General features: G+C 38.7%; 1 protein-coding gene across 4 annotated transcripts in view; it reads right to left on the bottom strand.

Moving 5' to 3' along the window:
- WDFY4 (WDFY family member 4) overlaps positions 1 to 12,357 on the bottom strand; it is a 134,562-nt gene that overhangs the window by 58,387 nt on the left and 63,818 nt on the right. For all 4 annotated transcript variants that reach the window (XM_086900391.1, XM_086900390.1, XM_086900392.1 and 1 more), the window contains 7 exons: positions 12,077 to 12,274; positions 10,962 to 11,079; positions 10,229 to 10,386; positions 9,546 to 9,784; positions 7,618 to 7,724; positions 6,469 to 6,660; positions 5,780 to 5,919 (listed from right to left, as the gene is read on the bottom strand). In XM_086900391.1, coding sequence (XP_086756517.1) covers positions 5,780 to 5,919; positions 6,469 to 6,660; positions 7,618 to 7,724; positions 9,546 to 9,784; positions 10,229 to 10,386; positions 10,962 to 11,079; positions 12,077 to 12,274 — 1,152 coding nt within the window. The remainder of the gene's footprint in view (positions 1 to 5,779; positions 5,920 to 6,468; positions 6,661 to 7,617; positions 7,725 to 9,545; positions 9,785 to 10,228; positions 10,387 to 10,961; positions 11,080 to 12,076; positions 12,275 to 12,357) is intronic.

Raw genomic sequence — 12,357 nt, forward strand, 5'->3', positions numbered from 1 at the left:
TTTAGCTTTTCAACAGACTGAGTTCCAGCAGTTAAGTGTTGCATGGAAGCTTCGTGCCTCAGCCCACTAGGAGGCTAATGCAGTGTGCCAACTGCTCCTAAGGATCATGGATGGATTCCTGGCATTGCCAGTTGGCTGGGGAATAGCAGACCTAATGAGAAAATCCTCCATATTTCTGTGCATCATAAATGTACCCACACACAGGGGTAAGTTTCAAAGGGTAAACCTAAAGTGTGGCGTGTACATGTGATGAGATTTCCACACCGCATTTATCAGCTAAGCCCAGGCAGTACAGAAGCCAGTCTACTCCTATAGCAACCATATGTCCCTACGTGTGCATGCAGACACAGCCCTTCAACAGATGATCCTACTGAACAGATTATTTCCTGGGAGAACAGATAACTTGCCTCCTAATAATAAAAAAGCACGATGAGAGTCAAGGCATGTCCGTTAATCCTCTCTCTGAGAATGGCTTCTGTGACTTTGGGATAATTCATTCCACCTCTTGAGGACTCAGTTTCCATCATGTTACTGCAGAAGCATTAGGTTTTACTCTGAAGTGAAAGGTCAAGGCCAGACTTTGGCATTATGGGGAGTAGCAGGGGAGCCTTTTCTTGCCTTCACTTGTTCCTACTCACTGTTTTCCTGTTTCTATTTAAAATGTGGAAGTCTTACAGGTGTACATAACTTAGGGTTTTGTTACACAGTATTATTTAATGCATTTGTCCAAGAACCTCATGCACTGGCATTTTCTGATTACATTTGAATCATGGCTTTTATTTAAGAAAAAATTGCCCTTCTAGTCCTGTAGCTAATGAAAGAAATCTGTAAATACCAGTATATGCTTAGAGGTCAGAGTACAGAAAAAAAGAAACATCTCTCTCCTGACCTAAAAAGATAACAGTTTTCCTAAAATTACTTAAATTTAAGGGTGATGAAACTACTTCTGGAGTTTTTTAGTGCATGTAGTTCAAGGTGCTCTGCAGCAGAAAGTATAATTAGAACACAAATAGACACAAACAAACTTTAATTTGGCTAGAAAAGACAAGAGCAAAAAGAAATGAATGGTCACGGAGTCAGCAACCTATACCTTCACTTAGAAGAAACATCTAAGTCAATCTTGCAGAGATTCCTAGGACCTCTCTTGATTTTCTGTTCTTTATTTTTCATTTTAAATTGACACTTCAGTCTTTTGAATTCAAACCATTTCTTTCTGAAATTATTACAAATGAAATGTTGAATTAAAAAATTGGAAGGAAACAGACCTATTTGAAACAAGAATTATGAAAAATTATTTGCCTATGTATTCAAGAAAGAAAAGAATAATCTGTTTCAGTGGCTTTCAGGGGTTTTCATGTTTCTAGGGTTTTTGTGCAATCAAATAAAACTCCTTTTTCATCCATGTTAACACCAGTCAATTCATTCAGCATCAGTTCTCTTGTGTGACAATAAAACTCTGCAACCAGTAGCTCTTGAAAGATGAAACTTTGGTGCCAACAGCTTTAAACATTAAATTCCACTCACTAAAATCCTATATCCAAACTTAAGCCTGATCCAGACACAATCTCTAGCTTGAAAGGCAAAAGTATATTTTAAAACAATATGCAGGAGAAATAACAGGCAACATTTTCATACAATGTGTGACTCCACTTCCACAGGAGACCACTGAGTTTAAAGACACAGGAAAATTCCCTCTGAAGAGCCACGCACAAAGAACTTCTGAGTGATATCTTTTGTGTATCAGGTTTTAAGATGAAACTGATCTCAATCAAGAGTGGAACAATTCTGCTAGGACAGGTTTTCTCCTGTGCTATCACGCAGCATCGCCTGTAGCAGCCTCTAATGAATTTTTAGGGGACAGGCAGAGGGGCCTGTGAATCTGAGTCAGCCTAAGGGCTTGTATTCATCCTATTTATATTCCAGTTCTCAGCTAAACACTTATCTTCAGTGAATGGTGAAATGATTCCCACATGTTTCAGAAAGTTCAGTGATTTGTATCACACAATATGAAATAGCTCTATATTTTATGTTTTCATGCAATTCTTATCTAACACTGACCTGTTGAATTATTTCTTTATGACCTAGTAAACAATCTGAAAATGATAAATGAGAAGTGTGTCAGATATGCATGTAAGAGGACATGAAAATTTCTTTGTTCAAAGTTAAAGAAACTTTTTTTCAGCTTGCTACAGCACTCTCAATTTAGCTTTGAGCCAGTTATTAAACAAGACAATAATATTATAATGGAAATTGTTTAATATACATCATTAATAGTAAAGTGCCTGCTTTCATTGAAGTAAAAAAATGTGTGCTATGAGCAGATTTGAAATGAATATTTGATTCCAAAGTTCCCTTGTGCATTTAATGACATGCTAATTTACATTTTAATTACTTCCTAAGAAATCAAAGCATTTGTTGACAGAAGAACATAATGTCAACTTCACGGTGCACTGTTGGTGGATAGTTAATGAACTTAATTAGATAATTAGTGATGTTAATTATCCTTCTATTATGAAGATAAACATGTTACACAAATGATGCTCTTTTCAAAGAAATATCATTAAATGTTTGCTTGTTTTAACTCAGTTAACTTGAAAAGCTGATAAAAGACCAACTGAGTGATTGGTAAGGAAAAGATTTGAGTAACATTTCTGGCTTTGCAATTACAAATTAGGAGGTCTCAACCTCTTAATTCTGAAGAATGGGATTAAAAAGACCTTTTCTGTTTCAAGTTATGTGGGCCTTTAGCATAGAGGAATGCAGTTAATCAACAAAAACAGTAGAGGACAGGCATGATCAGGCCTCCTGTAAAACTGAGAAGGCTCTGCATTTCCGTAAAGACAACAACTATATCTACAGTTCTGAGGCAGTGTGTCTTGCAGGCACTAGAACTATGGTGCTTATAACCTTGCTCAGAAACTCATCCTAAAGAGTCTCAGGACAGTGCGTGGAAAAGCTCTGATTTACAGTTGACTGAAATACAATTGCTACATTGATCCTTTGCTGCTTTTGTAGCTTTTTTATGATATCAAAAACAGTCACAGTCATTGTTAACCTAAAAATCAAACACCTATACTAGATTTTGAGAGCAAAACTGGGCAGGAGGGGGAAAAGAGAAGAAAGAGCAAGAGATCAAAAGGCTCACTTTGAAACAGGAAAGTCAGTGATTTGAAATCTTTGGCACTGTGTTCAGTCTTAGACCTTCCTGCTGGCAAATTTACCAAAGTCTGTCACCTGTAAGCATAAAAAAATCCAACTTTGTACAGTGTTCCTCATGCTCCTGCATGACTACTCAGATTTCCAAGAAAATACAATTACCAGAGCAGATCACTGCCATTCTACTACCAGAAATGTAATTACACTTTCTTTTCTAAATGATCATGCCTCCCAGACAAAGCCACAAGCCAAGCATGAGACAGCACAGTGTATTCAGAAATGTGCAGAAAACACAGCTGCATTTGATGGCTAATTCTCACACTTGCCACCAAATAGCAGGAAATTTGTTTTGCTGAGGATGGAGAACATGAGCAAAAGTAAAACGGAAACATGGAGTCTGATCCTTTGTTGGAGTGAATAGTTTGAATTTTGCTGTTTTTTCCAGATTGAGGATTGGGTCTCAAAAGCACTCTTCCCATCTTGTAAAAAATTACAAGGAAACATTTAAGAGGATTATTTTGCTGCTTGTTTTTAATTTGTTTTAGTCTGCAGCAAATAATACCGCCCCTTCAATGTCTGTTTATTTTTCATTTGATAAAGGAATCAAGTTAATAACCCTGTAAACAACCAGTTTCTTCTTTCTGTTGGGCACACACCTCTGAAATCTTGGGTGAATTTCTGCACTTCTCTTTGCTCTGTTAGGAGCAAGTATTTTTATTTTGCTATGGGATTTAAATTCTTTGTTCCTTACTCTGTAGTTCATACTGTTATTTTTCCTTTAATCTCCATGTTTCGACCTGGTGCTTACTGCTGTAGGACATAAGTCCATAATTGGCAGTAGTGAACACAAAAGTCACCTGACACAGAAAATTATACAAAAATTACATTACAGTACTTTCTAAAGTGATTATCAAAGTTGTCAAAAATACAAATTAAAAATACAAATATCATTTATTTTTAATGTAACTTTTTAAATTTAAGTGTATGAAGGAAGAGGGCTGTTGAGAGGCAGCTCAACATTTTCTTCCTCTTAGATTTCATCTCTCTAAAAAGTGCATCAAACTCTGAAAGACAGACTGGAGGGAGAAAGGAGAAGAACATTTGGAACTGTAGTTTTATATCTCATTGAGAAGAACAATTTATCAGAGCTATGCAGCTGTCAGTATTTGACATGATAAGGAATAACACCAAGTGACTAATGTTTCTTCCAAACCCAGCTCCTTTAATTACAAGCAGCTTCCTTGCAGAAGAGAGACAGAAGATATAGAAACACCAATTTCATGCACTTGTGCCTGAATAATGTCTCCGTGCTGCCTTTTCCAGATGGCAACCTTTTCACTGGAGGAACTAATGATGTAGGCATATTTAGGGAAAAACCAATAACAGAGTCTTTAACCTTCAACAGCAAAAAGCATGTTGTACAAAATGTTCCTTGGGATACATTTACAAATATCAATTACATTGCTCACTGAGGTGTAATCAGCTGTAATAATCAAAATTAATTTTAAAAAATAATTAAACAGACCCCAGGGCAAATAGTCAACACTCTTGTAGTATGACATCACAGTATACATATGTACCTGGGAAGAGCTTGTTCACTGTGTAAGCAGCAAAGTGATTTTAAGGAGAAGGATTCTGTGGCATGCTGAAAAAACCTTGCAGCTCAGTTTCAGACACATTAGCTGGGTGTCACAGTCTTAATGATAAGCACACCTGGAAGTGAACCAGGCATCACCAAGCATAAAGCTGCAATCTCCTATAGCTTGAGCTAGAGGGTTAAGGCTCATAACAGATTCATTGTCTCAGGAAGAAAAAGAAACACCTTATAATGTTGAACACCACATTTAAACCTGGTTTAAACCAGCTTTGGTTTAAAGCTCTGAATATTCTGTCAGTGCACTTCTGCCCTATATCTCATTACTCTACCACTAGTACACTTGAAAGGTAACATCTATCTAGTGCTTTTCATGTAAATTTTTGACAATGCTAAGCAAAACCATGGGAATGGACACTTCTTTTAGCAAAGGAGGAGCTTACACTTGGAAAAGGTAATTCACATCTTCATTGCTGACAGTAGGAATTACGCATACCCTCCAAACCCATCCCTGGATTATATACAAAGACTTCTTTCATTATCTCTAGGGGCTAAATTAAAATTTAGACCTCTAATACTTCATATTGAGTAGAAAATGTAAGGATAGTACTATGATAACACCTGAGCCTTTCTACAGATTCAGTGCCTGAAGGACAAAGTTTACAAATGTGATGCAAGTCAGCAGCAAAGCTGGCATGTCCTCACCTTGCTCCACCCCAAGCAGAGGTCTGTAAGCACAAACAAATCTGGGCTGCTTAGGTTTTTCAAGTGCCATAATTGGGCCCTATGCAGCAAGAATTCATTATTAGACCATATGAACAGGCTGCCAAAAAGTTCTTCATGCCACTATCTCTTTGTGACTATTTCTAGCAGCCTAGAAAAGGAACCTCAATTGCAATAACGGTCTAGTTTACAATGGAACACGTCAACCAACAGACACACTCAGAAGCCTCCCAAATCCAGCAAAACTCTCCAGAGCAATATAAAAGGCAGACCAGTGACCCAGAAAAGACAAAGAGCAAAATTTACCTCTGATTTGCACGGCATTTCCTTTGTGTTTCGGCCAGGTATGAACCTAATAGCTGAAGAGAGGCTTTCACTCCAAGAATTGTGCTTGCTCTGGGACAGGCTTGGCCCTGCTTTATTCTGGAGAAGCTTCTTTTCAGATACTGCAAGGGAAAACAGACAAAAAGGCTTTTAAGACTTAAAGTTGAGCCTGTCAGAAAACAGAGGGGTTCTATCCCCATTACACAAGACAAAAAACATGGTAGTGTGTCACTTCAGATGAATAATTATTTTTATGAGAATTGCTTTAACACATACTTCTCAAGCTTTTATTTAAAAGCCTCACAGAGGTCTGCCATAGATGAGTTTCATTACACAGAATTGAATTTTTAAAGGACTGCAACACTACACATATTGCAATGCCCTTCTTTCAACCATATCGTCTCTTTTACATCTTCCTATGGGTTACAATCATCTCAGGAGAAGTCTCTTTCTTGCAGTACAACATAAGCCCTGTGACACCACCAGGTGATTACAGAAAGGCTGGGTTATGGCACAGAAAGCAATCACAGCCCTAAATGAGAGAAATTGAGAATCTGCTTTCTCAGCAAATGAGGAAAGGCATAACCAAGGAACAGCAGCTTTCCACCAGACACCCCATTTACCACAATGATTTGCTTACTACAGTATGTATTCCATAAAAGAACAGAGACCTAGCAAGTGCTGCCAAGCTTTTGTCATAATTTCTTCCCATAAAGGAGTGATCTCTGTTATCTTCATGTCCCTTTCTTTGTCATTTCCTTTTACAGAAAGATCCATCTTGTAAGTGTCCTCCAGAGCCTGCCGCCTCTGAGAAATGAGCTGCTTCCAGATGATTTCTATCAGTCTCAGGATCTCCTGGCGGACTAGGAAATAAAAGTAACACCATAAAAATAATTATTCTTTTATGTTTTTAAGTCAAGCAACAGGTAAAGCAAAAACATCTCATTTGGTAAAGCACTGGTAACTGCCAGAGTCAGTGGAGTTGTTTCTTTTTGTCCACAGCCCCTAGAGGTTCTAAGATAGACTAGTTAACCTAATACAGAAAACAGCAGGACATTTCTTTCATGAATTTTAAGTCCTTGAAAGAAACAAGTAGGAGTGAGTGGTTTTAACTGGTTTCTTATTTGGAAAACCATTTAATCAGAATTTTGATGATCTTATTATCATGCGTAGAATGCTAAAGAATATAAAGGACATTCCTTTATATTGCCAAACATCACTGGAGATGGAGGGGCAAAGGTAACCAAGCTGTTAAACAATCTGATACAGCAGGAGAATATTGTACAAGGAAGTGCTGAGTTGTTTTGCTCTATTTCCCTGCAAACCAACTGATTAGTTGTATCTTAACCAGACCAATATATATTAAAAAATAAAAAATTTTAAAAAAAAACACTGCCGTGCTGCAGGGTTCAGCTGACCACACTGAATCCAACCCAATTTTTTTTTCTGTTTTTCTGAAATGCTCAAATACTTTCTGCATATAACAGACAAATCCTGTATGGGCCTTGGAAAACAAACAAAAAAAAAAGAACTAAAAATATTTATATGTATGGCTCCTTATACTGGCCGTAACAGGGAGGAGAGATTTCCAAACTCATACCAACTGCTCCTGAGGATGCTGGGTGTGACTTTTGAATAAAAAGGCTGGATGCAAACACAAATAATTTTTTAGCACAACTTTCCTTTCTCTGTGCTGTGCTTGCAGTGCCTGTACACCAAAGAGGAAGTAAGTGGCACTTGCACAAGCTGCTCTGATAACTGCTTAAGACAGGTATTTTCCTCCTCTCTAAGCCACAGGCAACATGTGCCATATAAATTACCATCATCTGGAGTAGGCACCACCTTCTCCTCTTCACTGGGTGCAAGGAAAATCTGGTGATAAGAAGCCAGCTTTGGTTTTGCATCCAACCCAAAACCTTCCGAACAGCTGTGACAAAGGGGGGAAAAAAAAAAAAAGAAGGGCAGGTGAGGAAACCAGACTTAGAACAAACTGAGGACAGTGAACGAGCTACAGGCATTTCTGCACATCCAATCCTACTTCATTCATTTAGTAGATGAGTATTTTCATGTTTGAGACCTTACACCAGTCATGTAATACCATGGAATTTTTAGAAAGTGAGAACTGGACAACTGGTAGTCTGGTTTTCAAAGTCAAGGAACAGTCATTCATAACCCTGTAGATCACTCTCCTGTATGTACCTTATCCCTGCACTTTATGGCACTTGTATCTACTATTCACCCCAATTAGGTAGGGCTGTCCTGTTGTATCCAGTCTGCATCCAGCCTTCCTGCACCTCCCCTGGGCGTCTTGTACTTTGTCTCTTCACTCTGAATTCCTTTGCCAGAGGTATCTGCCCCCTCTGTGGAAATCTGTGTCTTGCTGTACCCTACACTTGACTGCTTAGTCCAAGTTTTTTGAATCAGTGATGATTCATTTTGTGTCTAAAGCGCTCAGCCCAAAAAAGCTATAATCTTAGCACCATGGGTACAATTAGCATGTAGATGTGATTATTGAGAACATCACCATGGCCAAGAGGACTTCTGCTTTGGGACTGGAGGCTGTGCCACAATCTGCCAGTCAGGAGGTAAAAGACACTAGGAACTTCAGTACAGCAGTAATACTTAAAAAAAAAAAAACCAAAAAAACAGGCTTGCATAAGGTATCTAGGAAATCTGGACTTTGTCACAGAACTGCTGTCAATAATAGGATATATAGCCACTAGTAACACACTAGGTTCTTTAAATTCTGAACAGGCCCTACTTGGGGGGCCTGGGAGATTCAAATCTTTAGGTATGCAAAGCAAACATTTTTATTTCTGATTTTCTTTAAAAGACCACAGTTATTATTCCCTGGATTTGCGAAGTCTAGCTTTTGGAAAACAAATCCTTCCATAGCTTAGTTTCCAAAAAAGAGTTTTTGCTCTTACTCCATAAAAGCAATCCTTGCCCCATCTCAACAAGGTTGGCCTGGAAATTATTATCTGACTGGAATAAGAACATCCAGAAAAGATCTCAGGAAGCACAGCTCATTTCTGGTGTGATACTGTATTAATGGACTGAATTCAGACCATCAAAGCAGTACAGAAGGTTATCACTGAAACAAGAAATGTTAAAGTGAAAAATGCACTTCCCAATATTTGCTTTTTTTCACAAAACTAAACTTGCAAGGTAAGTGCCCAGCTTACATTAGCACAAGTACATCTGTTCTATCAACATCTGTAAGAACACCAAACAGTGGGTATGGATATTCTAGCCCTACCCAATGGCAAAGGGCAAAATTCCCCACATCAGACGAACTAAAAATGTTGCAACTCAGATCTAACTAACAATAACACAAAAGATCACGAGATCCATTCACACTTCTATAAGCTTTAAGTGTACCCACACAAAAATGACTGCTGGATCAGAAAAAAAAAACCATCTCACTAAATTATCCCATGCAGATGTCTTGGATAATGGGAACCTACATCATTGTGGAGTGAGCCCACATCCCAGGAAGATTTCCAGATGTTCATTTTCCTGATGGGCTTGTGAGCCAGCTCCACTGAAATCAGTTCAAGCTTGTTAACTGCTGTTCCTACTCTGAAGTGAGTAAGCTGCTGGAAATGCTAGCTCTGGCTCAATCTCAGCTTCTAGTGATTCCCCAGACTGAATATTGCCTAAGTTATGTGACATCTCCCCCACTGCACCCACCTCCATAGGTACAGCACAGAGAAATAAAGAACCATAATAAGATGAACATTTGTACCTGCCTGAGTTCAGTTGGCAAAGGCAGTACATCAGGCAGATGACAAAATTACTATTTGAGTTGTAAGTTGCAAAAATAATGTCCCACTGCTCTTGCAGAACAATGAGAGTATTCAGGACATTAAACTGTTCCGGCAATGACTGTTGTGGTCTGGACAAGCAGTATAGGATGGCTCTGTTTAAGCAGCTGTACAGGGCACTGAGGAAAACTTCCTTTTGAGAAACAGAGCTTTCTAAGACCTGTGAAAACACAAAACAGGAGAATACTTGGCTTGCTCAAAGAACTTTCTCCCCAAGGATCCACTCCTCCCACTTCATTTAAGCTGTTAGAAATTTATTTCAGCAAAATTCCCCTGAACTACCTGTTACATAAAAATTATATTTTTATGTAGTTCTGCTTAAGTCCCCAGAACTGTGGAAGAGATTAATTTATCCCAGTTCAACAATCTGTACACAGCCGACAGTGTCACAAAAGAGTTAGCTATCCTTTCTTTATGCTGCATCATCAATCTCTAATTATAATTTACAGCTGTTATGTTCTCATGCAAAAAAACCAGGAATAACAACAATTACCAAATGGATTACAGCCATCTTCTTCAGAATTGCAGTATCACGACCTCAGTGTAAAAAACCAGCATGTTACAGCATGTTCATAAAAGTTGGGGAGGAAAAAAGGTGACTCACCCACATAATCTGTTTGGCAATGAAGATCAGGATTTGCTTGGGGTCAGCAGCAAACATTCTGCTGTTCAGCTTCTCAATGAGCTTCTGAACAAAATAAGTATTATTCATCATGGATGGGGGTGCAGCTGATTCTGAAGTACCATGAGGATCACTGCTCCCTGGAAAGGATATAAAAAGATTGATTATTCCAAAACAAGAGGAAATTAAGAAGAAGTGATATGTGAGATAACCACATCTGAGAAGGAACAGTCTGATACCACAACATCTCAGAGCTGGGACATGTCTAAGAAGACTCTAGGTACAGCAGACACAATTTACTCAGGCTGGAAATGACAGCTCCATCTTAAGGATTGAACCAATCTCACTAAATTCTGTAATGAAGAACTGGTTTAACAACTCAGAAAGGAGAGCAGAAACAACTAAGTTAATGGGGTGGTTTCCAGAAGCATTCAAGAATAAACCTAGGTTTCTTTCTGCATACTCCCTTTTTAATATTCAGAATCTCTTGTCAAAAAGAAAAAAAGGAAGAGGCTCTCCAGAAAAAAATTATAAAATTATAATAATTTTTGCAAACTGGTTTACAGCAAGTTAGAATGGACAGTGGGGCCTTCTGAACTAGACTGTCCTTCTAGCTATTGTTTCCAAACATTTCTAACAATTATACCTACATGCTAAATTATCAGTTAGCATGATATTTAAACAATAGTTCAACAATCTGATTCTCACCACTCACCTCTAGGTCTCGTTTTCCCTTCACCTTGGCTGGTAACCTGAAAGACATTCATAGCAGACAGCAGAACTTTTGTCTGAAAAAGTCTCTTCTGCTCACTGGTGGCATCTTCTGGAGAAGCCTATACAATGATGGCATACATATTAGTTCAGCAGGAAAACAGGAACTCTGACTCAGCTTCACTTTCAGCAAGAGTGCCTATGTGGACAGCTACTGGACAAGAGATGAGATGGCAGAACTTCATTCCTAGCAGTAAAACCAGGAAATCTTACACAGGACTACACCATCCAGCTGATAGCAGCACAGTGGCTCTCTGCACACTGAACATAAACAAGGTTTTGCAAAGGGCCAGAATTTGGCTCACAGGTGGTTCCCAAGAGGTCTTGTGCTCAGGGACATTGAGCTCCATTAGCAGGCTCAGTATTCAGACAGTCAGAAATCCAAACTATTTTAACTGTACCAAACCTTGGGATAGTATATATAAACCTTTAAGGAGCTGTTGCTCCACAAGAGGATTTAACTCATTACAATTGCAGTCAAGATTATGTTCCTTATTACCCATATTACTAAGATGAGTCTGCATCACAATTCACATTTGGGACACCTGGACTATTGACAATTTGGAGCTGAAGCCTAAATTTTTCATTTTCTCCTATCTTCAGACTACTCTGATTCTCTAGAGTGCTTTGAATGGTTGAAATCTATTATCCAGACTCAGCTGCTACAGCTCGTGCTAATCAGTACTTCAAGTGGAAACAGGATTTTTTTTGTTTGAGAACTGAGATTTTGCCATCGCAAAAATCAGTGCAAAGGATGCTCCATCTGAAATCTTCTGCTCTCAACAAATTCAGGGGATGCCCTTATGACAAGTAGGTATTAGTAGAGAAAAGGGATTTTTTTCCCCACACCTTTCTTCAATATTAAACACTGCCTGAAAAATGTCTTTTTTTGTTTTCCAGGGACAGCATTTTCTTTGTTCACATTAATGCAGAGGAAATAGAGAAGTCCTTTCCTTTTGTCACTGTTAGTACTTATTTTACTAGGTCACTGGCAGAGTATGTCCTGTCCTTCCACCCCCAGTGCAAGGTAGAACAGCAAAGCCTGCTGATAAGAGAAACCTCAAGAAGCAGCTCAATAGGATGTCCTTGTTTGTTTGCTGGGATGTTCAGAAGACTGTCCATCAGGAGGACTCTCACAAAATCCCACACTTGTTTCTTGGCAGGGTGTGGTAGGAGTGGGATAGAGCAGGGATCAGCACAGCCTTTCCCTTCAGCAATGGCTGGACCATCAGGAGTCAAAAGGTCTTCAGACCCACCCTGTGAAAGTAGACAGCAATATATTTACACTCAGTCTACTGTAAATTGATTATTTTTTTCTCCTCGTGACCCATCACTGGTCT

This window comes from Cyanistes caeruleus, chromosome 8 (assembly GCF_971803275.1).
Source record: "Cyanistes caeruleus chromosome 8, bCyaCae1.hap1.1, whole genome shotgun sequence".
Lineage (NCBI taxonomy): Eukaryota > Metazoa > Chordata > Aves > Passeriformes > Paridae > Cyanistes > Cyanistes caeruleus.